Consider the following 25,186-nt stretch of genomic DNA (forward strand, 5'->3'; position numbering starts at 1 on the left):
TTGGCAGCAGGGCTGGGGTGGGGCAGGGGTCTCCGGGTTGGAAGTGAGGGGCACCAGCAGAGCTGGGTGGGGCAGGGGCTGCAGGTCCTGCCCGTGTCCCAGACTCTGTGCTGTGGGGCAGGGGCTGTAGGTCGGGAGTGAGAGGCACCAACAGGGTGGGGAGGCAGGGACTGAGGGTCAAGAGTGAGGGGCACCAGTGGGATGGGATGGTTGATGGTGGGTTGGGTGCACAAGGCACTGGCAGCACCAGGGGGCTGCGGGTCAGGAGTAAGGGGCATCAGCAGGGCTGGGGAGGTGTGGCAGGGGAGGTGTGGCAGGGTACTGCTGTTTGGGAGTGAGGGGCACTGGCAAGGCTGGAGTCAGTGGTTCTGGAGTGAGGGGCAGCAGCAAAGCTGGGGGGGGTGGCTTGTCAGTGAGGGGCAACAGAATGGGCAGGGGCAGGGCACCAGCTCGTAACTGTCCCCCGCCAGTGACAGGTGTCTTCTTTTTTGGACCTGGAAATATGGTAACCCTAGAAGTGGCATTGTTGCAGGTTGCAATTCCATCTGCCCTGCACTGTGGATGTGGAAGCATGTGCATATAGACTGAGCATGTGCAGAAGGCTCCACATAGGCCAGACAGCTTCAAGATTATGTACACATACCCATTTTGCACATGTATCTATCTAAATTCACAATGTAGCTCACCAGCATCCTAGAACTAATTGTGGTGGACTACAGCAATCCTATATTTTAAACACAACAGCAGAGTAGGTAGGACCCTCATCTAGAAACCCAAAGACCTATGTTCTAGGACCCCTTCCCCCAGAGAGGAGTTGAACCTGCACCACTCTGACTTGCTAACACAGTAAACTAATCACCACATCACAGGTTAGGCATTACTGAGCATCCCCTGGGTGCATCTGCACAAGACACTTCACTGCAAAGTAGACAATCTAAGTCGACACCGTCTACATGTGTAGAGCCTTTAGGCTATCGTGCAGTTAGCTAGTACATGCAAATTTACTCAGAGGTAACCTAGGCACCAGGGGGCTCCAGCGGACAGGGAGCTCTCTGTCCCTGGTCCACGTGCTGCTCAGTTCCTAGCTCCCCACAGGAGCCAGGAACTGATCAGTGCTAGGACTGGGGATCTCTCTGCCCCCTATCCTGGCTCCCACCCACCCAAATTCCCAGCCCCTACCTGCCCCTGGAGCAGCTAGCTCCTAGCTGTGCAGAGCTGCTTCAGGGGGCAAGTGAGTTGGGAACCCAAGCAAGGCAGCTGCCAGTGAGTCCCATGCCCTGCTTCACACACGGGACAATTCCCACCAAAACACCTGCAAGGAAGGGAAGCCCCACCTGGCAGGGGTGTAGCAGGGGCTGGGGAGCAGCCCCCGCTAGACTCCCACAGGACAAGACAGAGTGCGGAAAATGCAGCCAGCAGGGCTTGGACAAGTGGTGCCATCCCCGCCTGCCAGCCGCAAGCCCTCTTCCCCCCGTTTCCCCCCCAAAAAACAAACAAACTTACCCAGCCAGGTCTGGGAGCACCACACCACCCAGCATGCTGAGGGAAGCTGCCAGGAGGCTTGGAACTCACCTGGCAGAGGCAGAGTTAGCAGCACTGCCTCCGAGGGAGCTCAGGGGTGGGGTGGAGGGGAACTCACCTAGCAGGGTCCCAGACAGGCAGCACTTCCACCGAGCGTACCGAGAAAAGCTCCAGGGAAGAGAGCAGGAGCCACACACCTGGCCCAGGGAGCTTGTGCCCCGAGGGCCCATGCTGATTGGCCCGGAGGGAAACCCTGGGAAGTTTAAAAGGAGTACGCCAAGCAGGGCTTGGCATTCAGCATGGGAAAAAAGGGGGACGCTGCAGCCAGACTGGGAGGAGGATCCTGCCACAGCCAAGACCTAGCTATCTGAACCCTCAGGGGATGCCAGGGAGACTGTGACCCCAAGTGAGGAATCAACCCGATGTGCCACCCAGATAAGTGAAGCCAGACAGCGGGGTGCTTACAGGTGGCCTACTGGCCAGGGTGACAGGGACACTAGGAGAAGGAGTAGCCCAGGGAGAGAGTATTAAACCCTCAGGAAAGAGGGCAAGAGGGGATATTGAAGACAGTGAGCCTCAGAGGGTCCTGGATACACCCAGGTGAAGAAGGGATTTGCCCAGAGGAACTGAGTAAAAGAGCCCACTGGCTCAGAGTAGCTGCAGACAGGGGAGCTGAAGCCCAGCATAGATTCTAAAGTTTTTCATTTGTGGTGTTATGTCGTAATCCTGAGCGGGGGAAGTATAGCAGGGGAGAGCCCAATCCCCTGCACACCTGAGTGCTGATTAATCAAGCTTGAGAGTCAACACCTGAAACCCAGTAGCATCTGAACGTGAACCCTGGGACTGGCAGGCAGAGACTCCATCTCCCCAGGATGCACTGATCCCAGAAAGAAGGAAGACTATGGCAAGTAGGGTTGAGACAATTGAGGCATGATCTGCCTAGAAGGCATGACCACAACCTCTTGTGAAGCCCACAGCCAACCAGGCCAGAGAGGAGCCAAGAACAGGCAACTTGCACTCAGTACCAATAGGAAGAGAGGACTTGTCACTCAAGAGGAAAGGGGCAGGGTATAGGGATGGTGGAGCCCTGTGGAAGACCGACCTCGCCTATACAACTATCACTAGAGATACCATCTAAAGTCCTGAAAACTAACCTAACAAAGACGTGGCAGGTCAGAGGGAGAGAGGACAAGGTAGAAGTCTCTGCGATTCCAACAGGATGAAGAGAAGTGGGAAAGCCCGTCCACTCACAAGGGGGTTCGCTGGCAGTTGTGTGTCCCTAGGGCCATGGGGTCAGGGGAGCTCTGCCCACTGCAAGGGCTGCTGTCTCCCAGCCCAGTGCACATCAGGTCCCCTCTCAATGCTCTTTTTAAAGAAGCAACAGGCAGAGCTCTCCTGGCCCTGTAAAACCCCAACTCCTGTAGTCTTTTACTGTGCAGTAAGCCTAATGCAAATTAATAGCACGTACAGATGTGCCCTTACTCAGTCCTTTTGAAGCTCGCCACCAGAGCAGCCAATAAAGGGAGATATGTGAAGCCAAGAAGAGGACAAGCTACAGGGGATGTGGCTCAGTGAAAGAAAGAAAGAAAGAAAGCAGGCCATAGGTCCTAGGCTAGGCCACTACTCCGCTTTTTCTCCCATCATCATTAAACACAAGGGCTCATCTTTAAAAAGATCACTGGAAAATGGCATGGCTACTAACTAAACTGTGGTGTAGTGGTTCAAACAAAGTCAGAAAGAAGTAGATTCAACCTGTCTGGTTGAGGAAGGCTTAGAATCCAAGTATCCAGCTTCCTGGGTGAGTGGTCTAAACACATAGTCATTAGGGCTAAAACATGGAAAGTCTCCCTTCCATTATCTTTTTTGAGTCTTATGCTCAGGTACATATGTATGTAGCTGCATACCTGCCCTACCAGTACCCAGCCAACTGCACATGCTTAATACAGACATGCTGACATATCCCCATTACAGGGAAAACAGAATCACAACCTGCGCGTAAATGGCAAAAATACCATTTAGAAGCACAAAGGAAAATAGAATTCCACCCACAGTTAAAATAGTATTTATGCTTGTAACAGGCCGCACGCCCCAGCACCATCTTCCCTGTTAATCTGTGCATTACGTGGGGTGCCCTTGAACTCTTCTTTGGAACTCTTATGTCCCGCCCTCTACTTTCCTGCCACGTCTTGATGGAAATTATTGTTGTTGTTCTTGCGAGCGGGAGACTGCCTATTGTATTTTGTATGTTGGGGTCTTTTGCCCACCTGGGGCTGACCCCTGTTTTTGTCTAGTTAGGCCTCCTTGTCCAAAACCCACCACACAGGGTTTGACTCTGAGGCTCTAGCCTTCTCCAGAATGGGCCCTTGTTACCCTTTGGCCCCCTTGTCCTCTCTGGGCTCTCTGCAGCCCTGTCTCACTCTGTGCCCTCTCTGGTGCTCAAGCTTTCTGTAGCTCTGTCTCCCACTGTACCCTCTCTCTGGGGCTTCTCACTTCCCCCTCTCTGGGGCAGGGGTCTCCACGCTGCCATGGGTCCCCTATGAGGCCCCCTCTATCCTGTTATAGTGTCACCCAAGCCACCGGTAAAAACAGCAAACCAAAACACAAGCCCCTGGGCTATAACATAAATCCCAGTCATCTGGCTATAACATTATTCCTGCCCCACCAAAGGTGCTCCATCCTCCCCTCCAGTCTCGAAGCTGTACCTGCAGTCTGGCCTCTTCCCTCTGCTTGCACTGGGAGAGTTCCTTCCTCCATGGCTGCTGGCAGGGAACTGCCTCCTGGCCTCAGCCCTGGGATTTAAATGTGGGCCAGGCCCTGCCCCTTCCGATCAGCTGACTGCTGGCAGGTGTGGGTCACTAGCTCCCTCTGGTTGCCCTAGCTACCTGCACCTGGGTAGTTATCTCCTTTCTACAAGTAGCAGGCACCTTAGCGCCCTGCTACAATCCTCTTTAAATTGATGGTATGGACAGATATAACAATTGTATCAATATCAAAGGATACTTTTACAAGTTGTTAAGATGCAACTGCTATATCAGCATGAACCTGTAGCGCTACAAGTGTAGCAAAACCATGCCAACTGTAACCTGATTCATTCATGGGAGTCTTAACTAACTTGTATTGCTCCAAGATCATACAGATGTAATAACTGTGTGCCTGCCGGGCTTTTTTCACTCCTGAGGGTACCGCCTTTCTGTTGTCGCCCCACCCCAGGACCCTTGACAGCAATGTGGGTGTTCTTTCGCCGTGTTGCCACCCCCGCGCTCGCCTGCTACGTCTTGGTGTACCATCAATGGGGGGGTCGCCTAGTGGGTCCCTCGCTGTCTGGGTCTGACCCGGCAGATGTACACAGGGCTCCAACCACCCCTCCACCCTGGCCTCATGCCACCTTCTTCAGCCGACCCTGTGGAGTCACATGGCCTATCTCGCCTGTCCGCCGCCTTCCCTTATCCCTATCCCTTATACCTAATGGGTCGAGCCCCTATGGGTATAGAGGTGGCTCCAGACCCCCTATCCCTAGGACTCTAGCTCCAATAGATCCCGGTGCCAGTGGTCCTGGCGGCGACCCCGCCCCGATCAAGATCCTCCTTCGGGATCCTTGTCACCCTTCCATGCCCGGCGTTCACCTGGTTCCGGCAAGCCCTCTGTGATGGCTCCTCCTCGTCGCTGTCCCGTTTGGGTGCCTCTCATCTGCCACCAGCTCCTGGGGGCTGCTGCTGGCTCCCTCTCTCTGGCTCCCCTTGTTCAGGCTCCCCGTTCTTCCCCGGACGTTGCAGGGCCTCACACTCCTCCTCCACCGTTGATGGATCCCCCACTCTGGGGCCATCCACCCCTTCCGCTGCAGTCGCCACCATTTTTATCTTCGCCGGCCAGCGTCTGGAGCTGACGTCACTGGCCGGCTGCAGCTGTATGAAAAGCTGACTCACGAGCCGCGTGGGTTTCACAGGAACATCGTCCCCTGGCGCAGCTGAGTTGCCGGTGTCACCCCGGTCTCCGGGACAAACTGCGGTAACCATCTACAGTGATACTGCATGATTCAATTAGCGTTTTTTAAAAATGCCGTAATAGTATATACTAAAATTAACACAATAATGTTGGAAAGGATATAAAATGTCATTATTAAGCATTGGAGGAAACTTGCCTAGATGTACTTACAGGTGTTACATTAGACTGACCTAATTAGGGTTAGATTGATCTAAATGCTCGATTGTCCAGGCATGCAAAAGGCTTAAATCACCCCCAAAATGGCATGCCCAATCTAAGTTAGTTCACTTGAGTAGGGGCAGTAATTTAAAACAAGCTCAGGTTAACCCAATCTAAGAAAGGGTTCTCTGGAACATCTGTAGGCAGAGGCAGCAGATCCCTGAGGATGGGAAAGCCTAGCTACTCACTCCAGCCCCAAGCCTGAGCTATTCCCACCCCACTGGTCCCGACTGTGCTATTTTTAGCTCCCTAATGCGCCTGCCAACCAGGCAACCTTTCCCCACTCTGTGGACCTGCTAGACCCTCCCCCCCGCCCACCTTGAGTTACTGACACTGAGCTCCCCACATGACTCCTGTGAGCAGCCAACAGCTGCATACACTGCTCCTTGTCTTCATGCATAGGTACATCTACATGTTACCTGATGCCAATAAGCAATGGGCTATGGCAATGTACAGTGCTCTACAGCAATGTACCAATCATGTGTCTACACATGATCACTAGCTACATCGCTGTAGCGGTGTGCTCCCCAGATATAGTGCATCACTATGGCAATGTAGCAGTGAAAGCATGGTGTAGTAACCACCCATACTGCACCATGCTTTAGTACTTTCCAAAAGGAAGTACTAAAGCATGGCACTGTAGCAACGTTACCATATGGTAATGTGTAGATGCACCCCATGAAGCTTAAAATAAGCTGCATGAATGCGGCAAGCAACTGTAATACACCCTGGGAATATATATCTCATATTTGCCTCCTCCCAAGTTTCTTGCACCTTACTCTGAAGCAGCTCATACCAGCCACTGTCAGAGACAGAATGCTGAACTAGAGAGACCACTGGTGTGATTCAGTGTGTCCATTCCTATGTATCTATGTTACTGTTTACTGTCTATTTTAATATATTAAAACAAGTTCAATTTTAATAGTGTACATATAAAAACATTCATGAAGAATCGGCAAATCCAAATTCTATTCCTTGCAGGTACCTTTCAACTGCTCTTCACCTGCTGAATGGATCAGGCACCCCAAATGGGATGCCTGATTCCATTGTTCAGCTCCACAGTTATCACAGCAGTTATTGAATATAATTCTGTAAAATAGTTTATACACAGATAAAATTTGTGAATGATAGTATATACAGCACTGAGAATGTGAATATATTTGTATGCAAATAAAATCAAAACAAAAAAAATTGTGATAATACTTGTATATTAGTGAGAGAATTTGTAAACATTCATCTTCTTAGTGGTCCCACATCTGAAAAGTTGTTTTATCCCACTGTTTTAGTCTAAGTTATTCCAGTTAGACTGTAACACATTTTTCATCAAAACTGGCCATAGTTGAAACTAATATTTGGGTGTTAGTTTCATTGGTGTGTCATGCTATAAAAAACATGTTTGGGATGAAAACCTGGTCCTGCTCCTCACATTGGGTGCATCCACACATGCAAGCACATGCACTTACAGCAGCTCAAATAGAAGTGGTGCAAATCTGAGCCAGGGCTTTTTGCCGCAGTGTACATGCTCAGACATTCACTTTGTGGTGGAGCAAATTGTGCCATTTGGGGCAAAAAAACCCTGCCAGGATCCTCCCGGATCTGCAGCCAGGGGGAGATAGAGCCTAGGACCAGCACCTGTACTGTCCCCAGCAGTATAAAAAGCTTCCCTGTCCTGACCCCAGCAGTACAAAAAGCTGCCCTGGCAAGTAGCTCAGGGCTACTTGCTCTCAGGAGCTTCTAGGGCCCAGCCAATTGGTACCTGGGGACACTACCCCTTGTCCCAGCTGGACTGCTGCAGCAGCCCTGAGACTTCCCTGCACCCTCTACCCACTACAGCAGTCTGGGGTCGGGGAGAGCAGTGGGTGTCCCCCCTCCTCCAGCCCCCTGACCCCTTACTTATGGCATTGGAGCCCTGGTGCTGAACACACAGCTTGGCAGGCCACGTGTTTCAGCACCAGGGTGAGGAACCAACCACAGAAATGGTCTGGCAGCCAGAGTATCTCCATGGAGGACCCAGCCTTCAGTTGTCTCAGGCCATAGTCCAGGACTGTGCCCTGCCCTACTTTTTTTAGCTTCATTTTTTTTGGACCCCTGGATTTTTCTTATGTGTGGAAGATTTTTTCATTCCTGCACGTGCCTCTTGCCCGGCCTCAAAGGGGTTTGAGATGGGGCAAGAAGCACGTGCGTGTTCATCTGGATGCACCCATTGAGGTCAATGATGCAGACAACAGGCCCCAGCACTGCACTGCTCCCACCACCTGTTTTTTTTCACATAGATTCATAGATGTTAGGGGCTGGAAGGTACCTTACAAGATTATCAGGTCCAGTCCCCCTGCACTTGGGCAGGAAAGACTGCTGGGGTCAGATGACCCCAGCAAGGTGGGCATCAAGATGCTTTCTGAATATCGCCAGGGTGGGTGACTGTACCACCTGTGGGGGGAGCCTGTTCCAGACCCTCAGAACTCAACTCGTAAAGAAGTTTTTCCTTATGTCCAATCTGAAGCAATCTTCAATTAGTTTGTGCCCATTGTTTCTTGTTTTTCCCTGGGGTACCTTAGTGAACAGATGCTCCCCCAGGCCCTGATGTGTACACCCCTAATATACTTGTAGTCTGCCACTAAGTCCTCTCTGAGTCTTCTCTTCTCCAGGCTGAACAGTCCCAAGTCTTTAATCTCTCTCTTATGACCTGTTCTCCAACACTCTCATCATGAGTGTGGCCCTCCTTTGGACTCTCTTAAGCTTTTCCACACCCTTCCTGAAATATGGCACCGTGAACTGGACACAGTACTCCAGCTGCAGTCTCACCAAGGCTGAGTACAGCAGGAGGATGACATCCTTAGTCTTGCTCAAGATGCATCAGTAGAGGCATGCCAGTGTTTGATTAGCTCTGCCAGCTACTGCATCATGTTGGCTCATGTTCATTCTGTGGTCTATCATGACACCCGGTCTCATTCAGTTGTGGTGCTCGCAAGCATTGCACCGCCTGGCCTGTAAGTGTGTTGCAGATTATTTCTCCCCAGATGGAACACTACATTTCTCCGTATTGAATATCATCAGGTTAAGATCCACCCACCTCGCAAGCCTGTCCAGGTCAGCCTGTACTGCCAACCTAGTTGCTGGAGGATAATGCTGTCCTCAGGCCTGTTTTATATGTTCCCACACAGGGCTACCCTTGAAAAGTATCTAGAGGCTGCACTTGGTGCAGAATGCAGTGGCCCACCTTCTGACAGGAGTAGGTTACTCTAGCATCTGCACTGGCTCCCAGTAGCTTTCTGGGCATAGTTGAAGGTGCTGGTTTTGACCTATAAGGCCCTAAATGGCCTGGCCCCTAGATACCTAAAGGACTGCATTCTTCCTTACATTTCATCATGTTTCCTAAGGTCAGCCAAGGGCAACTTCCTGCATGTACCATAGTATGTCAAACCTGCTTGGTGAAAATGTGAAGGAGGTCATTCTTAAGAACAGCTCTTCAGCTCTGGCACTCCCTCCCTCTTGAGGCCCACCAAAGCAGAGGCAGGAAAAATACAACCTATGGGCCAGATCCAGCCTGCCAGGCACTTTCTTCTGGCCTGCAATGCCCACCAATTAACTGTACCCACCCAACCCTTTCACCCATGACAGTGGGATCGAGGCACTCATATAGACACACTCCACCTTGCGCCTTGCTCCCACCCTTGTGGGCGGCAGGGCTCGGCCCCACCAGCACACAGCTTCCAGGCAGGGCTCCTACTGCCATTGCTGCAGCTGCCAGGGGACCTGCTCAGCTTCCCCGGCATCCTGCTGCAGCTGGGTGGGAGTGGGGAGTGTGGGGCTGGGGCTGGCAGCAGCATGGAGCCTGCCTCTGAGGAGTGGTGGCAGCGCAGAGCTCAGGTGGGCAGGGTGTGGGTGTGAGGGAGGGTGGGAGTTAGGGGTGGGACTTCTAATCTCAAGATGGTGACCAGGGGGTGGGGCACTGTCAAGGGGCAGGACTATCCATGCAGCCCTCGACAACTCACCAAAACTCATTAACTGTCCCCTCATCAGAAATAATTGCTTGCCCCTGCACCAAAGCCTGAGTCAGGACATCTTTTGGAAGGGGTACAAGCTTTTCTTATTTAGGCAGGTGTTTAGCAAACAAGCTAGTCTGAGATATTGTATAAGGGCCTCTATTTTATTGTAGTATTTTAGTTTCCCTGTTAAGTTGTTCTTTTCTCTTACTGTAAGTTGCCCTGAGGCTTTGTTGGGAAAGGAGCCATATAAATTGTATAAATAATAAACGAATACATGTAAACCATCTGCAGAGGTCCCAGAAAGGCCACTATGATTCCTGGAGAAATCCAGAATTAAGAAAACATCTAAACCAGAAGTGAGCAATAATTTTGGATGGAGGGCCACTTAAGAAGGTTTGGTGAGCTTTCGAGGACCACATGTGTAGCCCCGCCCCTTCACAGTTACCCTGCCACCTGGTTGCCATCTTGGGACTGGAAGTCCCATCCCTAACCCCTGACCTTTGCCACTAGAAGTCCTTCACCTTGCCCCCCCAAAATACTCCTTTTGGGAGGGGGGGGTTGCCATCTTAGGACAAGAAAAAATACAAATCATACACTAAAAGTCAAACACCTACTATAGCTTATTTTCATTTTATTACAAAAAATAGTTTTGTCATGATTTGTGTTTGCATAGTATATATAGAGGTGATTGCATAATAACTCTTAGTTATATAAGAGCTACGTAAGTAAATTCTTAGTCTTGTATATTGTGGGGGGGGTGGTAGAGTGTGTGTGTGTATGTGTGTGATGGGGGTGTGGTTGGAGGGGTGTGTGGACGGAGGCTTGTGAGGGGGTAAGGCTGTGTGGGGGGCATAGGGTTTGTGGGGTGTTGTGTATATATGGGGTGTTCTGGGAGCAGGCTGTGGGTGTTTGACACTTGTGGGGTGTGAAGGATGGTGGCGGGGATGAGGGACCCCCCCATTCCCCTTATGGCACAGCAGCAGGCAGGGGCGCTTGGGGCACTTGTGGCCAGCACTGATACCTGGTGGGGCATGGCTCCAGCCAGTGCTGCACATCGCAGCATGGGGTACAGCCCCCGCTAGGCAGCCTCTATCATCGATGCTCTACCGTGAGCCCCTCCCACCCGTGGCAGGCAGAGCCCCTGCCAGCATTCCTGCAAGCCTAGGCTCTATGCTCCTGCCATTCTTGGCCCCAAGGCACTGGCGCAGGTCCCATGCTCCTACTCACTGCCACTTGCCTCCTGCCTGCCACTGCTGCCCTTCTCCTGCCGCTTTCCCACCCCCCGCCCCCCACTCTACTGTTCCAGCACCATGTCCCAGCTGCTTCTGGGGTCCCAGTGCTGCAGCTGGGAGCCATGTGTTACAGGAATGCAGTGGGAGGGGGGAAGCAGGTGAATGGCTGCAGCAGGCAGGCAGGAAGGGGCAGCAAGCAAGTGCATGGAGTGCAGTGAAGTGAGTGGGAGGATGGGGTCCGCACCAGTGCACCGGGTCAGCATGATGGGGCCCAGAGCGGGGTGGCAGGAGAATGGGGTCCGGGCTGTCAGGGGCTCTATGCAGCCAGGCTGTGCTGCTCCAAGAGGGAGAGGAGGAAGCCAACCCGGCTCCATAGAGACCCTGGCAGCCCGGGCTCTGCGCTCCTTCCACCCCACTCTGGACCCTGATGGCACTGGCCCTGAGCTTCTGCTTAGCTGTTTCTGTGCTCCGCATGCCCACTCGCTGCCCCTTCTCCCCACCTGCCACAGCCATTTTCCTGCTCCCCATCCCCACCCACTATGTTCCAGCAATACATGGTTCCCAGCTACAGTGCTGGGGCTGCAGAAGCTAGCCCAGCTGGCCCTGAGAACCTGGCAGATCACCCACAGTCCTCCCCTGCATCCCTCCCCACCTCCTTATCTGCATTTCCCTCAGTGCAGGGAGGCAGGAACAGCCCCAGGCCAGAAGCCCCCAGCAGCCCCTGCCAGGCAGAGCCTTCCGGCTGGGGCTCGGGGTGGAGTGGGGGGGCGAAGCTGGGTGGGACTTGCTGCTGAGGCTGTTTAGTTCTGCCACCAGCTCCCCCTGGGTTCTACTGCCCCAGATTCCTGTCATTTTTGACAGGCAGTAAGGGGCAGATAAATATTAATTTTCTAAATTTTTTAGGGGCCCTGCGGACCAGATGGAATGGCCTAGTGGGCCGGATGCAGCCCGCAGGCCATATTTTGCCTACCCCTACTATACTGGAACAGAACAGAAACTGCTACTTGTGTGTGTGGCTGGGCACCTTTGGTGCCTGTCGCTTCAAGAGGTTTGAGCAGGCTGTGGAGTAGCAGCCAGCAGGTGCGATGTAGCCTAATTAAGCAGTCACATGACTATGGGAGGGCTCCCGGATTGGAGGATGGGGTGGAGCAGCCTCAATATAAACCCAAGCCCTCAAACCTGAGTTGGTAATTGTTATAGGGGTACTGCTGGAGTAATATTGGCCTGCTGGAAAGCTGCTGCTCTCAGAGTATGTGATGGTTAAGGGTAGGAACTAGGGGGATGGAGGGGGGTCCTAGTTCTGGGGAATGACCTAAATCTATACCCTGCTAGGGTTGGATAGTATGTTAGGGCTGCCTGTGGTAGGGTGGTCCCCAAGAAATGCCATATCAATACCTCCCTAGTGAAAGGCAAGTATGAGGTGCCATATAGCCCCAGCCCCTATGACCAGGGAGGGGACAGGTGAGGGGTGCAGCTGTCATCAGGCTTGGGACCCAAGGGACATAAGGCTGGGAGCCCCAGTGAGGGGGGTAGTGGGCCCAGTGAGGGTGTGTAAGAAGGCTGTGTAGAGCAGGGTCTGCAGGGGCAAGCCTGAAGGATTGTGGTGTGGGCTGGCCTTAGAGACTGAATGAGCTGGGTTTGGAGGGGCCTAAGAAGGTGGACCTGTATGAGAGAGAGGGCAAGTGCCTTAATAACCTGACTAGAGAAACCCTTGACTAGTCAATGCTGAGGCCAGGACCAGGATGGTCAAAGAGCCAGAGTGCCCACTGTGAGGGATGCCCAGAGCCAGGGACCTGGGGTTCCAACATGCCTAGAAATGAGGCCACTGCTGAGAGGAAGAAGGGTTCAGGGAGCTTGGCAGCCCAGAATGAGGGTGGAGCAGACTGCCTGAGAAGGGGGGTATCCAGTTGTGGTCTGAACACTAGATGGGTATAGAGTGAAGTCCATTGTGGGGCTGGAGCCATATAGTGATGCCATCTGTGAGGCATGGGACATGGTATAAAGGGATGTTCAGAGCCATGTATTATATGCCCTTGGCATTGGGCAGTAAATGTGCAGTCTCCCATTTTATAAACAACTAATTGGATGCATCAAAGGCAAGGCAGGTGGGCAGATTGCCTTAGACAGGTGAGTGGGCCAATGATTAAACTGGCTGTGAGATGGCCCTGTCATATCCTACTACTCAGTTTAATCAGAAGCTCTCATAAGTGTGCTCATCCATAATTTTACAGAAAAGAAATAATTGCTGGAATACAACATTGTGGATCCCATGACATAAGTAAATTTTATGGCTGTTTCTCCCCAAGCATTCCTTGCTAATTGCTGCTTGTATTGTGGAAACTGTATGTAATGGTAAGAAACTGCTCCATTACAATGTTCTCTGCCACTTGAGTATCCTTTAAATTATGAAGATCTGTGTGCCTATAGTTTAAGTACCTGTCTAGTAACTGGTACAGCTGATATCCATGGTCTTTCATAACTGCGTGTAGAAGACAGGAAAGATAGGGTTTTCTGTCTCTGTTCAGGCCTGGTATGTTGCTCTTGTCTCTTCTCGGCCTGTTCTTTATTCTGCTCCTGTTGTCTTAGGCATGCCTAAAGAACAAAACATATATATTTTTCCTTCTGGATAATTTGCTACTTAATTTCAATTACAGAGCACCTAGACAAGATGATCTCATCTCAAATTGTTCTGCGGTCACACTTTTCACAAGACCCATCACATGAAAAAGTATTAATCTGTTGAATAACTAAATCCACCACTGATGGGGAATAATTAACTGCCCTGGTAATTGAGTAATCATGGTAAATGCAAACAGCAGAGAGAGAGAGAGCCCATCACCACAGAATCAAAGTGCACTGAAACCTGCATAGTCAGGTGTCCAGTGGTTTTTATGGAGTTTCTTACTCTTTTCCCCTCATTTTAATACAGAGGCTTCTCCTGGGGAGCAATGGTTTTGTTTGCTTGTTTTTTATTTACCACCCTGCTGGAAAATTATGGAAGTGTCGTCTTCAAGTAGGTAGGTCTTGCAATGAGCCTGCAGAATAGTTAGACTGATTGATCTGATTCCACAGCCAAATCCTCTGAACCCAGAACATTTTTGTCACTGCACTGATCTACCAGGATGGAATAGCCACAGCATCAAAGAAACCAGTTGCCTGAGGATTTCCTCAGATAAAAAAGAATCCCTAATAGTATAAGATTGGCACATTTAGGTTCTTACATGTACCACCCCTGACCTCTAGAACATGTGGCATGACTGGGATAAATAACCAGACTGCTTTTTAACTCTGCTGATCCCCAGCTGCCAGAATGACTTGTGGAACTGTGTGTCAGGACTTGGGGCTAGTGCCTGCCAGCCGAGGATTGGTGAACTGCAAGGTATCTTAAAAAGAAATATTGCTTTGGCTCTCCTAGCCTGCTTCAAGCACACCTCGGCCATTCTAAACCATGCATTACTGGAAGTGTGGTACCTCACAAAGCCACAATGTGATGGGCAATTTAACTATGAGTACACTGAGGATTGTTATAGTATCATATTTTATTTAAATCCAAAGCAAGGTATCTTTCTCCTTCATTCAACAATACTGAGGAGGAGTGCAGGGTAGATCATGCAGTGCTGGGGGGGAGCATGGAGGAGATTTCTCCAGTACTGTGCAAAACATGGGAGATTGTGCAGTGCTGGGGGAGTGCATGGAAGAATTTGTGTGGTAAAGTGGGGAAGCCTGAGGGAATCGCAATGCAGGGTGAGGGGAGTACAGAGCAGATTGTGAAATGCTGGCAGAGTACACATGGGAGATCTTGCTGTGTGGAGTGGGTAGTGTGCAGAGGACACCGCATACTCCCCATCCTGCACCAGAGGTCATGCAGCAGTAGGGGAGCTACTATGGCTCTGGTCCAGACCCAGGGCCAGGAAAGCGGCCAGGCCTGGAGCTGCCATCTCTACTGCTGCTGGCCTGGACCAATGGCACTGTGCTTTGAGCCCCAGGCCTGAGCTAGAGCCAGAGCTAGAGCTGCCACATCAGGTAAGTGGAAGAGGGAGCAGGCACAAGGGTGAAATCAAGGGGCTTTGGAGGACAGGCACTGGGGAGGAAGGTAAGTGGCAAGGGGGACATGTGCCAAAAGATGCAGTTTTCTTTGAGAAGCTAGTAGCACAGGAGTTGCTTTTCCAGCTTCTTACCCTCCTACTACTGCTTTCCCTGCCACAAATTTAAGACAATCCTGTAATAATTGGATTCTATACATGGAAAATGCTAACACATCTATAATTTTCCATATACAGATCTAATTATTAAGACTTTGTCTTAATTTTGAAGTCATCTTGGATTCAGGTAAATATAGTATGTGCCTATATATTTTATGTATTTTTGTAATTTTCAGCACTAATTTTAGTTAGGTTCTTGAGTACAAACATTCTAAGAGTTTCTTGGAAAGTGAGGAATGTGAGCTTGATTCTCATAAGGCTGTGAAGGGCCTAGAATATAAACTTCAAATTGCACACTTGGGGGGTCAAATGATATAACCAAATGGGTAATGGGTGAAAGGTGGGTAGAACCATCATCAACTATTACAACCCCATTCTAGAGAGGATGACAGGTGCTGTGCTTAATGCCGTTTTCAGTTAGATGTTGTGTTTCAAATGTGTCCCACCCATTTAGATGCTCTGGTATTGGGTGACAGAGGTGCCTATTTCTGTACACCTGAAACAAGCAAACTCCACAGGGGAACAGGACTTTAGATATACCTTGGGCCTAGCATTTCCCATTGGCTCACTGTGGGCACCTTTTTTGCCCCTTTGGGAGGAGCCTAGATCTCCCCACTCACTTGTAGGGATCCTAGGTGCCTGATTCTGTTGTGCTGAAGGACCCTTCTGGGGCAAGCTGCCCATATTTTAGGTACTGTGATGCCTAAGGCAGGCACAAATTTTGATTTGGATCTCACTCTGAGTCCTTTGGCCCTACTTTGGCAAACACCCTACCTAAAGCAAACAACTAAATTTTACATATGTGAGGTAGATGAAGAGTGCACAACATATAGTCCACTAGGGTAATCCCAGTGGTCCACTATAATTCTACTAAACTGTTTTTATTTAAATGGAAAAGGAATTCAAAGGCAAATCAGGAAGTATTGTGTCCTCACTGGTCATTTATTAATTTCCACCTGCACTAGTGGAATAATGGACCATCATGTAACAAAATACAAATTTCCTATTAGAAATAAACAGCTTAGAACAACTGCACTCAGATGTTTAAGCATTTGCCAATGTTCCATAAGACTGAACATAACTCAAGTAACTGACCAATTTATTGCTTTCTGGGCATACCTGATATTCTGAATCCATCTTGTGCTGTATTTCCCTTGCATACTGAGAATCATTGATGGGCTTCTGTCTTTCTCTCTCTTTATACATTGCAGTAAGTTAATCAGAACCTGCATAAAAAACATATTTTTTCTTAAAGATAAAAATCATCTTATTTCTTCAGTTTTATTATGCCTGCCTCTTTCAACATATGTTAATTGCTAGCAGTTAGGGAGCAAAGATGGCCCTGCGTAAAAAGTCCTGCCTTTGTACTAATACCTGTACAGCCTTCACTAACTAATTAAAAACCGTGTAATTACAGAGTAACCAAATACTAAATGAATTTGCTATGGTCATTATCAAGAAATCGGAAGCAATGAGATCTAGTAGTTTAGAAGACGGAAACTAGGAATCTGATCAAAGTAAATTTTCATTAGGGTTGAGTACTGGATTAATCCAATATGTACTAAAGGCAGGAAACTTGCCTATTCTGAGCAACTGCTATTGACTGAGTATCTGTCAAATTTTTAATGACCTATATTAGAGCTTGTTCCTGCAATGCACTAGGTGCTTCCTGATGGCACAAATATCCTTGATTGTCAGTGAGCTCAGTATTATTCAAGAGGTTCTCAGCACCTTGTATAGTTGGGCCATAGTATCTTATTGTTGTTTGAAATATCTGATCTAAGATCAGATCTATCACTAAAGGCAACTACTCAGTGATTCCACTATCCTATCTGCCAGTGCAAGTCAGGATGACAGTCTCAGGAGCTAGTGGGTACAACTCTAAAACAAGTAAAAGTGAATGGACTTGGGTGACTACATGAAATATCTGACAGAATTTAACCCTACCTCCAAAAGCACAGCTAAGGAAATTGGAAAGGAGGCTTCTTCATTTTCTATAAGTTTTGTCCTACCTCAGTTTGAAATGTAACCATACAGAATACCAGAATGAAAACAAAACTTTTACTATATCAAAATATAATAAATTGCTGTAAGACTTTTCTGTATCGCTAAGAAAGGCCTTTGCGCATACCTTGCTTGTTTAGAAAATAAGAAATTGTAGAGCACTTTTTTATTAGATTCCTTAATACATGTCTGGAGATGGAGGCACTTCCTGTAGCAGCAGTATTACCACAACAATATATAAAAATATAAACAGTTTAAAAATATATATATCCTGAAAATAAATAAAAAGACAGAATGCTAAACCCAGAGATACTGGAACATGTAGGACTTGCACACTTGAAAACTACCATCAAGAAGAAAATATTGTAATCGATTGACCATGTCATGAGAATGGGAGAAAACTACAGCCCCAAGAATATTTTGTATAGTGAGATTCAAGATGCCTTTAGAAAGTGAGGTTGCCCTCTATAACAGTACCATAATATGTGCAGAAATTATATGAAGTTGTTCAACATCAATGTAGAAAACTAGGAGGAGCACACAGAATCCTGTGTAACCTAGAGCAGGGATGGGCAATATATGGTTTGTGGCCTGGATTCAGCCTGTCAGGCCATTCTATCTGGCCTGTGGGGCCCCTAAAAAATTTAGACAATTACTATTAATCTGCCCCTGGCTGCCTGTCAAAGATGACAGGAGCCAGGTGCAGTAGGACTCGGGGGGAAGCCACAAGTGGGGTGAAGCAGCTGCAGAAGCAAGGCCGGCCTGCCTGCCTCTGTCTAGCAGAGGGTTCTGGCTCAAGACTGGGGCTGTTCATGCCTCCCTACACTGCGAGGAAATTCAGATAAGAGGTGGGGGGGAGGCAGGGGAGGACCATGGGCAACTGTCCCAGTCCTCAGGGTAAGGCCAAGCCAGCTGCTGCAGTCCCAGTGCTGCAGCTAGGAACCACATGGTGCTGGAGTGGCCAACACAGGGTTGGAGAGGAGCTGCAGCAGCCACAGGCAGGGAAGGGGTGAAAGCAATAGTAGGTGGATGGGGAAGGGGCAGCAAGCAGGTGCACAGAGCACAGCAACAGCTGGGTGGGAACATGGGGTTCATGCTAGTGCACCAGAGCTAGGGCCAGCAGGGGCCTAGAGTGGGGCAGCTAGAGCATGGGGCCTGGGTTAGCAGGGGCTCTGAAGCTAGGCCAGCTCACCCTCTCCCTGCTGACACAGCCTGGCATGGCTCCATAGAGCCCCTGCTGGGGCCCATCCTGTGCACCTGACACCCCACTCTGGGCCCTGCCAGCGCTGGCCCCAGTGCACTGACATGTCACTGTGCTCTGTATGCCTGTTCACTCCCACTTGCCCTAACCTGCTGCAACCATTTGCCCACTGCTGCCACCACTCCCCTCCACCCCCACCTGCCACTCTGGCACCACGTGGTTCCCAACTACAGCACTGGGCCACAGAATGCAACAGGAGCTGTGCTGGCCCCTGTGATTCTTGGCTGGCTCCATGTGGTGCTAGCTGGCTGGTCTGGCTCCTGCTGCATCCTGCAGTCTTGGCCATGCAGCTGGGATGTGGTGCCGGAGCAGTGATTGGTGGGGATGGGGAAGCTGCAGAAGGGCAGCGGTGGCAGATGGAAGGGGAAATGGCTGCAAGCGGGAGCAAGGGGGCGGGCCGGTGCCCCAGGTCCAGGAGCAGCAGAAGCACAAGCCCAGGCTTGGAGAAGTGCTGGGGAATGGGGACAGCTCTGCCTGCTGAAGGGAGCCTGTGAGCAAATCCTCCCCCTCCACACATTCACAGCCCCCCACAAGCCTCATATCCACACACCCACATACTCCCACACCTATCCACCCCACCACGAACCCCACACACATCCCCACACACACACACAAACCTATACCCAGCCACCCACACCTCTCTACAATATACAAGAATAAGACTTCATTTTAAGTTATTATGCAATCACCTCTGTACACCATACATGCATATAAATCAGGACAAAAAGAATTTTTTTAATGAAATTAATGAATGTTGAAGTAGATTTTTTTATCTTTAGAATGTAACTTGGTATTTTCCTTGTTCCAAGATGGCAAACTCTTGTTGAAAGGAGTACCTGGGGGGGGCGAAGGGAGGGACTTCTGGTGGCAAAGGTCAGGGGTTAGGAGGTGAGACTTCCAGTCCCAAGATGGCAAACAGGGGGTGGGGCACATGTCAAGGGGTGGGGCTACTCTTGTGGCCCTCAGTGGCTTGCCAAAACTTCGTAAGCAGCCCTCTACCCAAGATAATTGCCTGCCCCTGACTTAGAGGGAACAACTGGTACTGGGTACAGCTCAACATGAAGAAGCTTCAATCCAGAGGATGGAAGCAAAGCAAGAAAGAAGAAAGCAGCATGCTGTAAATTGTGACTCCAACTCAGACTACATAGGGATCTGCAAAACTTGTAACAAGCTGTGATGCTCTCAAATTGAGCTTGTCAGGCACAAACGGATTCATTAGGCATCCAACTAGACCTCTTATATGTACATCATAATCCAGGTTGCTCACCATATATAGTGTGAGCAAGACAAAGATATTTACCTTATTGTTAAAACTGTTTGGTTTTTTTGTTTTTTTTTCCAATGCCTCACTTGCAACCTTAGCATTTCATAAACATAGGAGGGTGTGACCGCCGGGTTGTGATTCCCCTTTCTTCGGTAGTTCTAGTCTGTAGGTAGATGTCACTATCCTCTTGGGACCGCTTCAGTATCGGAGCAGCTCTCTTTCGCCCAAGTCCCCAACCTTGTTCTTGCCTGCCACGACTTGATGTTCTTCAGTGTCAAGGTCGGTTCGTTGTATACTCCGTGGCCCAGATCCCTTGGCGGTCACATCCTGGGGCTCTGCCACCCCTGCACCCCGGCCTCATGCCACCTCTAGTGCGTTCTTCTTCTGTGGGTCCAATTGCTCGGTGATGGGGTGATATTCCCTCTCCACCTGGCCTGTCCCCGTCAGGGTGCTCACCGACCAGCTTGACCCAAGTTCCCTCTTTCCTTCTCCCTGTTTGACCCTGTATGAGGTCGCAGCAGAGGTTTGGACTCACCTAAAGCACCCTCGACCCTATTTCTATGAAGATGCCCCCTCAGCTATCCCAGCTAAGGGATCCGCCATCTGGAAAATAAAACCATAAACAAACTTAAAGACCAGCTCCTTGGCCCCTCTACAGGCTGAAGATCCTATCTGGACCTCCCCGGTCCTCCTGGGCTGTCCCTGGCCCCTAATCTCCCTAGTGCCCCTACAGTTTCCTGGCACGGTGGCTCAGCGGCGATCCCCGCCCCGGCTACACCCTTTCAGGGCTCTCTCAGGTCTTCTCCCCCTTTGTGTGGCAGAGTCTCCACACCGCTGCCCCGGCACTCCACCTGTGGGTCACGCTGTCTTCGGGTTCATATCCCGTTGGGCCCTCCATGGCTGTGCTTCCTGCTCCTCTTCTGTCAGGAGCAGCCTCCAGCCATGCTGTCTGCCTCTGCTCCTTTGGAGCCCCGCTGTCTCCCTGGTGCTCCCTGGTAGCTGCTTCTCCCTGGGGCTCTCCGCCCCTCTCGCCAGCGGAGCTGTTAATTGCTCTGTCCTGGGGCTATCCGTCTTTTCCGCGGCTGCAGCTGCTGCTTTTAACTTCCCTGGCTGCCGTCCTTTCCTGACATCACCGGCTGGATGCACCTGTATAAACAAGCGGCTGACGCGCCACGTGGGTCCTCTTGGCGGCGTCGCGTGTTCCTCCTTGGGTTCTACAGGTAAGCCCAGTTTACTAGTTGTCTCCCCGGGACAGAGGGGAAGAGATAGGGACAGACCTTGGCCTTCCCTTCTCCTACTCAAGGCAAAGGAACAGTTAAGTGTACAGGGGAGAGCAGGCTGTGCCCTCTAACAGGCTGCTTGGAGAGAGATATAGTCATTCTGGATCTTCCCCTCTGGCAAGGTTAGCTCTGCCTCTAGAGGCCACGTTCCAGTTTTATTGGCACAATCCTGCTTTTTAATATGACTTATTTTAGGATCCCTAAATTTCCTGGTTTTCACTTGAAACCACTGGTTTTGTTTATAATTTTTTCATGCACAGAGGACTCTGAAATAATAAAAGGACTTTATCTGGACTGGAGTTTCCTGGAAGCTTACTGGTGTCACTGTCAAGATTGTCCTTCCTATAAATCCTACTTCAAACTGCAGGTTCCTTGAAGGTTGTTACAGTAAGCATAGAGACCCTTTATTAAAAAATTCCTGCTGTATGAATGAAAAATTATTTCTGTAGTTCTCTTTTACCTTAATTGGGTACTGAACAAGCTTTATGCTGACCATTATTCAAGGCCGAAGCCTATTATACAAAGGTGACTCATCCTTATTAGAACAAAACCCCTGCTCTGGCCCTTCTAAGAAGGTTGGTTAGAAACAGATGGGTACCTTTGGTCCTTCAGTACCCTCATTTCTCTCTTCACCTGAAACAGAAATCCTCTGGCAACTGTATGGTTATAAAGCACAGTTTCAGATAATCATATCATCTGTAAGCAACTGCAGCATTGCATCTGCAGAAATTCCTGATTTCATATTAATTTGGAGATCCTAAAAATTGATGTTCCTATTTTGAAAATATAATAATCTTAGCTCTACTCTACCTCGCTGCTACTTAGGGTACCTTAAAGATGCACTAATCTCTTCCTAACCTGCTAGGGTCTAACAAGGTCTACTGGAGCTCTTCTCCCAGCCCTGCCTGTCACATTTCTGCTCATTCTTTTAAAACATAAATTGGTCGGCCAGGAAGTATGAAAAACATAATCCAAAGGAAAAAGTTTCTGAAAATATCACTGAAATAGGAGTCTACTGAATCTAAACTACAGCAGTTGCTGTCACTTCTGCTAAGGAAGTCTTAATGTCTAATTTATATTAATCATAGAGGAGAAAATAGGTTTAAAAACAAGATAAAAAATCATGTCTGCTGGTTCTGGAAAAATCATTTCAAAGGGAAGAGAATAATCTTACTACAGTAGCACCTAAAGACCCCACCTGAAACTGGAACTTCATTGCACTAAATAGACAGGACAAACAGTAAGAGAGAAACAGATTCACAAAGTGGAAAAGTAATTTGCCCAAAGTCATGCACAGGAAGTCAGTGGCAGAACCAGGGAAAGACCCTGGTCTCCTGCTTCCCACTCTAATGCAGAGCACCTTCATCTAATACCTCATTTGAGGAGGGTTATTTTTTTCATGTGATCTGCCATTTTAAAAGTGTTCTGCAGCTGTGCATGTGTCACGGCATGACTGTAGAGTGCTTTTAGGGGCCCAACCATGTGAAAAATGTAACTTGTGTAAGTGCCCTAAGAGTCAGGTGGCAACCTCCATTAACACCTGCCTTGCTGCCAAACCTATTTAGCATCTGTTAAGAAAAGAGAAAATAACGTTTTCCTTAGCTAGGTTGGACTAAGGAGATGGATAATAGTCAATAATTTGATATTTGAAAATGTCAGAGGCATGAAAAGGATAATAGACCTAGATTTATTTAATGAAAACTAAAGCTACCTCTTTTCTGAAAAGAGGTGACAGATATCATCAGATTAAAAAGGGTGAACAAATAAATGTTTAGTCTAGATAATAAATTACATACCTACAAATCTTGCTCTGTGAAGGGTATAATTTTATTTTGTCTACATTTTGGGTCAATGATCACATACAATGAACACAGGGCACCTGTGAGAACATCTTAGTACAATCCATGCAAGCTTCACTCTCAAAATTCCTGTGATGTCATAATAACCCAATAATGTGCACATATATTTTATTTCACTCATTTGTCAATAAACTATAATATAGCCTATGCAAAATACAGGTGAATATATATTGGTTTAGGTACCAGAAGACAGGCAAAGAACACTATTGCAATGTATGGTACCCATGGGTGAATCTGGAATTTTGAAAAGGGGCTGCAGATGGTTTGATGTATCATCCTATGTAATGCACCACATTTTTTTCAGGTAAAAATAAACTAGAAGCTTTAATAGTATGCTAAGGGCCTAGGGCTACATTATTCAGTTTAAGATTAAAGGAAAAATAAATGTAACTTTATTGGAATCTGTATTAATTTGATATATATCTAGATATCTAGAAGTGATCAATCAGCTTGTTTCCATTATTTCTTGTCCTCCCTTGGGGGGCCTTGGTGAACAGATGCTCCCCCAGGCCCTGATGTATGCTCTTGGTATACTTATAGGCTGCCACCAAGTCCCTTCTGAGTCTTTTCTTCTCTGGGCTGAACAGTCCCAAGTCTTTCAGCCTCTTCTCATATGACCTGGTCTCTAGGCCTCTAATCATGTGTGTGGCCCTCCTTTGGACTCTCTCAAGCTTCTCCACATCCTTCCTGAAGTGTGGCACCCAGAACGATGCAGAACTCCAGCTGCAGCCTCACCAAGGCTGAGTAGAGAAGGAGCATGACATCCTGAGCCCTGCTTAAGATGCGTCAGTACATGCATGCCAGTGTTTGATTAGCTCTGCCATCTATGATATTGCATTGGTGGCTCACAGTGGCAAGATGTAGGGGCTGCATGTGCACCCCCTAAGAGTGTTGGTGCATCCCCTGGCAGGCCGCACTCCCTGCTTAGGCGATGGGGGGGAGGAGCAGATGGGAACACCGGTGCCCCCCCCCCATGAGTGCCAGCTGGGGAGGAGGAGTGCCGGGTGAAGCATCACGGCCACTTCTGGTTGGCGAGATCAGCTGTGGGGGGACTCCCCCCCAGTTGCTGACATGTCACTGGGGGGGCACGTGCCCCCCTCCCCAAGGTGGCACCAGTCTCTCATGGTAGTTCATGTTCATTTTGTTGTCTATCACCACACCCAGGTCTTGTTCAGATGTGGTGCTAGCAAGCATAGCACTGCTGAGCCTGTGTGTTGTGGATTATTCCTCCCCAAGTGGAGCACTTTACATTTCTCCATATTAAACAACATCTGGTTGAGGTCTGCCCACCTCACGAGCCTGACCAGGTCGGCCTGTATTGCTAGCTTGTCTTTGAGCATGACCACACTCCCCCATGGTGTGGTGTCATCAGCGAACTTTGCTAGTTCACTTTTAACTGAATCCAAGTAGTTGATGAACATGTTGAATAGCACTGGTCCAAGTACTGAACCCTGAGGCATGCCACTGGTCACCCTCTGCCATCATGACTCAGTTCTGTCAATCAATACTCTCTGGGTCATACCACAAAGCCAGTTACCTAGCCACCAGACCATAAAATAGTTGAGGCACCTTTTCCCCAATTTTTTTATGAGGACTTTGTGGGAGACCAGGTCAAAGGTCTTTTTGAAGTCCAGGTATATGACATCAACCTCATTTCCCCCATCCAGGTGGTAAGTAACTTGACTGTAGAAGGAAATGAGGTTAGTCTGGCATGATGTGTCCATAACAAAGCCATGTTGGCTATTCTTTAGAATATTGCCTTCTGCTAGCCTGTCTGTAATGAATTATTTGATAATTTTCTCCAGGATTTTACCAGGGATTGAGGTCAAACTGATTGGCCTGTAATTTCCCAGGTCCTCCTGTCTCCCTTTCTTAAAAATAGGCACCATGCTGGCCTTCTAATCTTCTGGGACCTCTCCTGAGTGCCACGAGTCTTCAAATAATTTTGCTATCAGTTGCACAATGACATTTGCCAGTTCTTTTAGGACCCTTGGATGTAGTTCATCTGGTCCTGCTGACTTGTAGGTATTTAGCCTTTGTAGGTGCTCCCCCAAAGACTGCCCTCATGCTGGACCTGGTTGATGTAGTCAACAGTAGTATCCGGCTGGGTGGTCTTGACCTCTTGGAGTAGGAGGCAGGGCACATGCAGCGTAGGCAGCTCCATGCACTGGGCTGGCACAGCAGGATCTGTCTACCCCTGCCTGGCATAGTCCAGAAGATCACCGATATCAGTGATGTTGGCCAGGACCATCCTCCTGGCAGTGCACACAGGGCAGCTCCATTGCTGGCACTACCAGCTGTGGGTTTTTCAGTAGGGGCTCAGTGAAGAGGTCAGTGCCCTGGGTGACCATGTCTGGGGACCTGGAGGTAGAGACCA

General features: G+C 49.2%; 1 protein-coding gene across 1 annotated transcript in view; it reads right to left on the reverse strand.

Moving 5' to 3' along the window:
- Positions 1 to 25,186, reverse strand: part of MARCHF10 (membrane associated ring-CH-type finger 10) — a 122,859-nt gene that overhangs the window by 90,760 nt on the left and 6,913 nt on the right. Inside the window, exons 2-3 of the mRNA XM_090041173.1 lie at positions 16,261 to 16,367; positions 13,376 to 13,531 (exon numbers count right to left, since the gene is read on the reverse strand). Coding sequence (XP_089897299.1) covers positions 13,376 to 13,531; positions 16,261 to 16,347 — 243 coding nt within the window. The 5' untranslated portion in view covers positions 16,348 to 16,367. The remainder of the gene's footprint in view (positions 1 to 13,375; positions 13,532 to 16,260; positions 16,368 to 25,186) is intronic.

This window comes from Crocodylus siamensis, chromosome 4 (assembly GCF_052110815.1).
Source record: "Crocodylus siamensis isolate JL-2025a chromosome 4, ASM5211081v1, whole genome shotgun sequence".
In the NCBI taxonomy this organism is placed as follows: domain Eukaryota; kingdom Metazoa; phylum Chordata; order Crocodylia; family Crocodylidae; genus Crocodylus; species Crocodylus siamensis.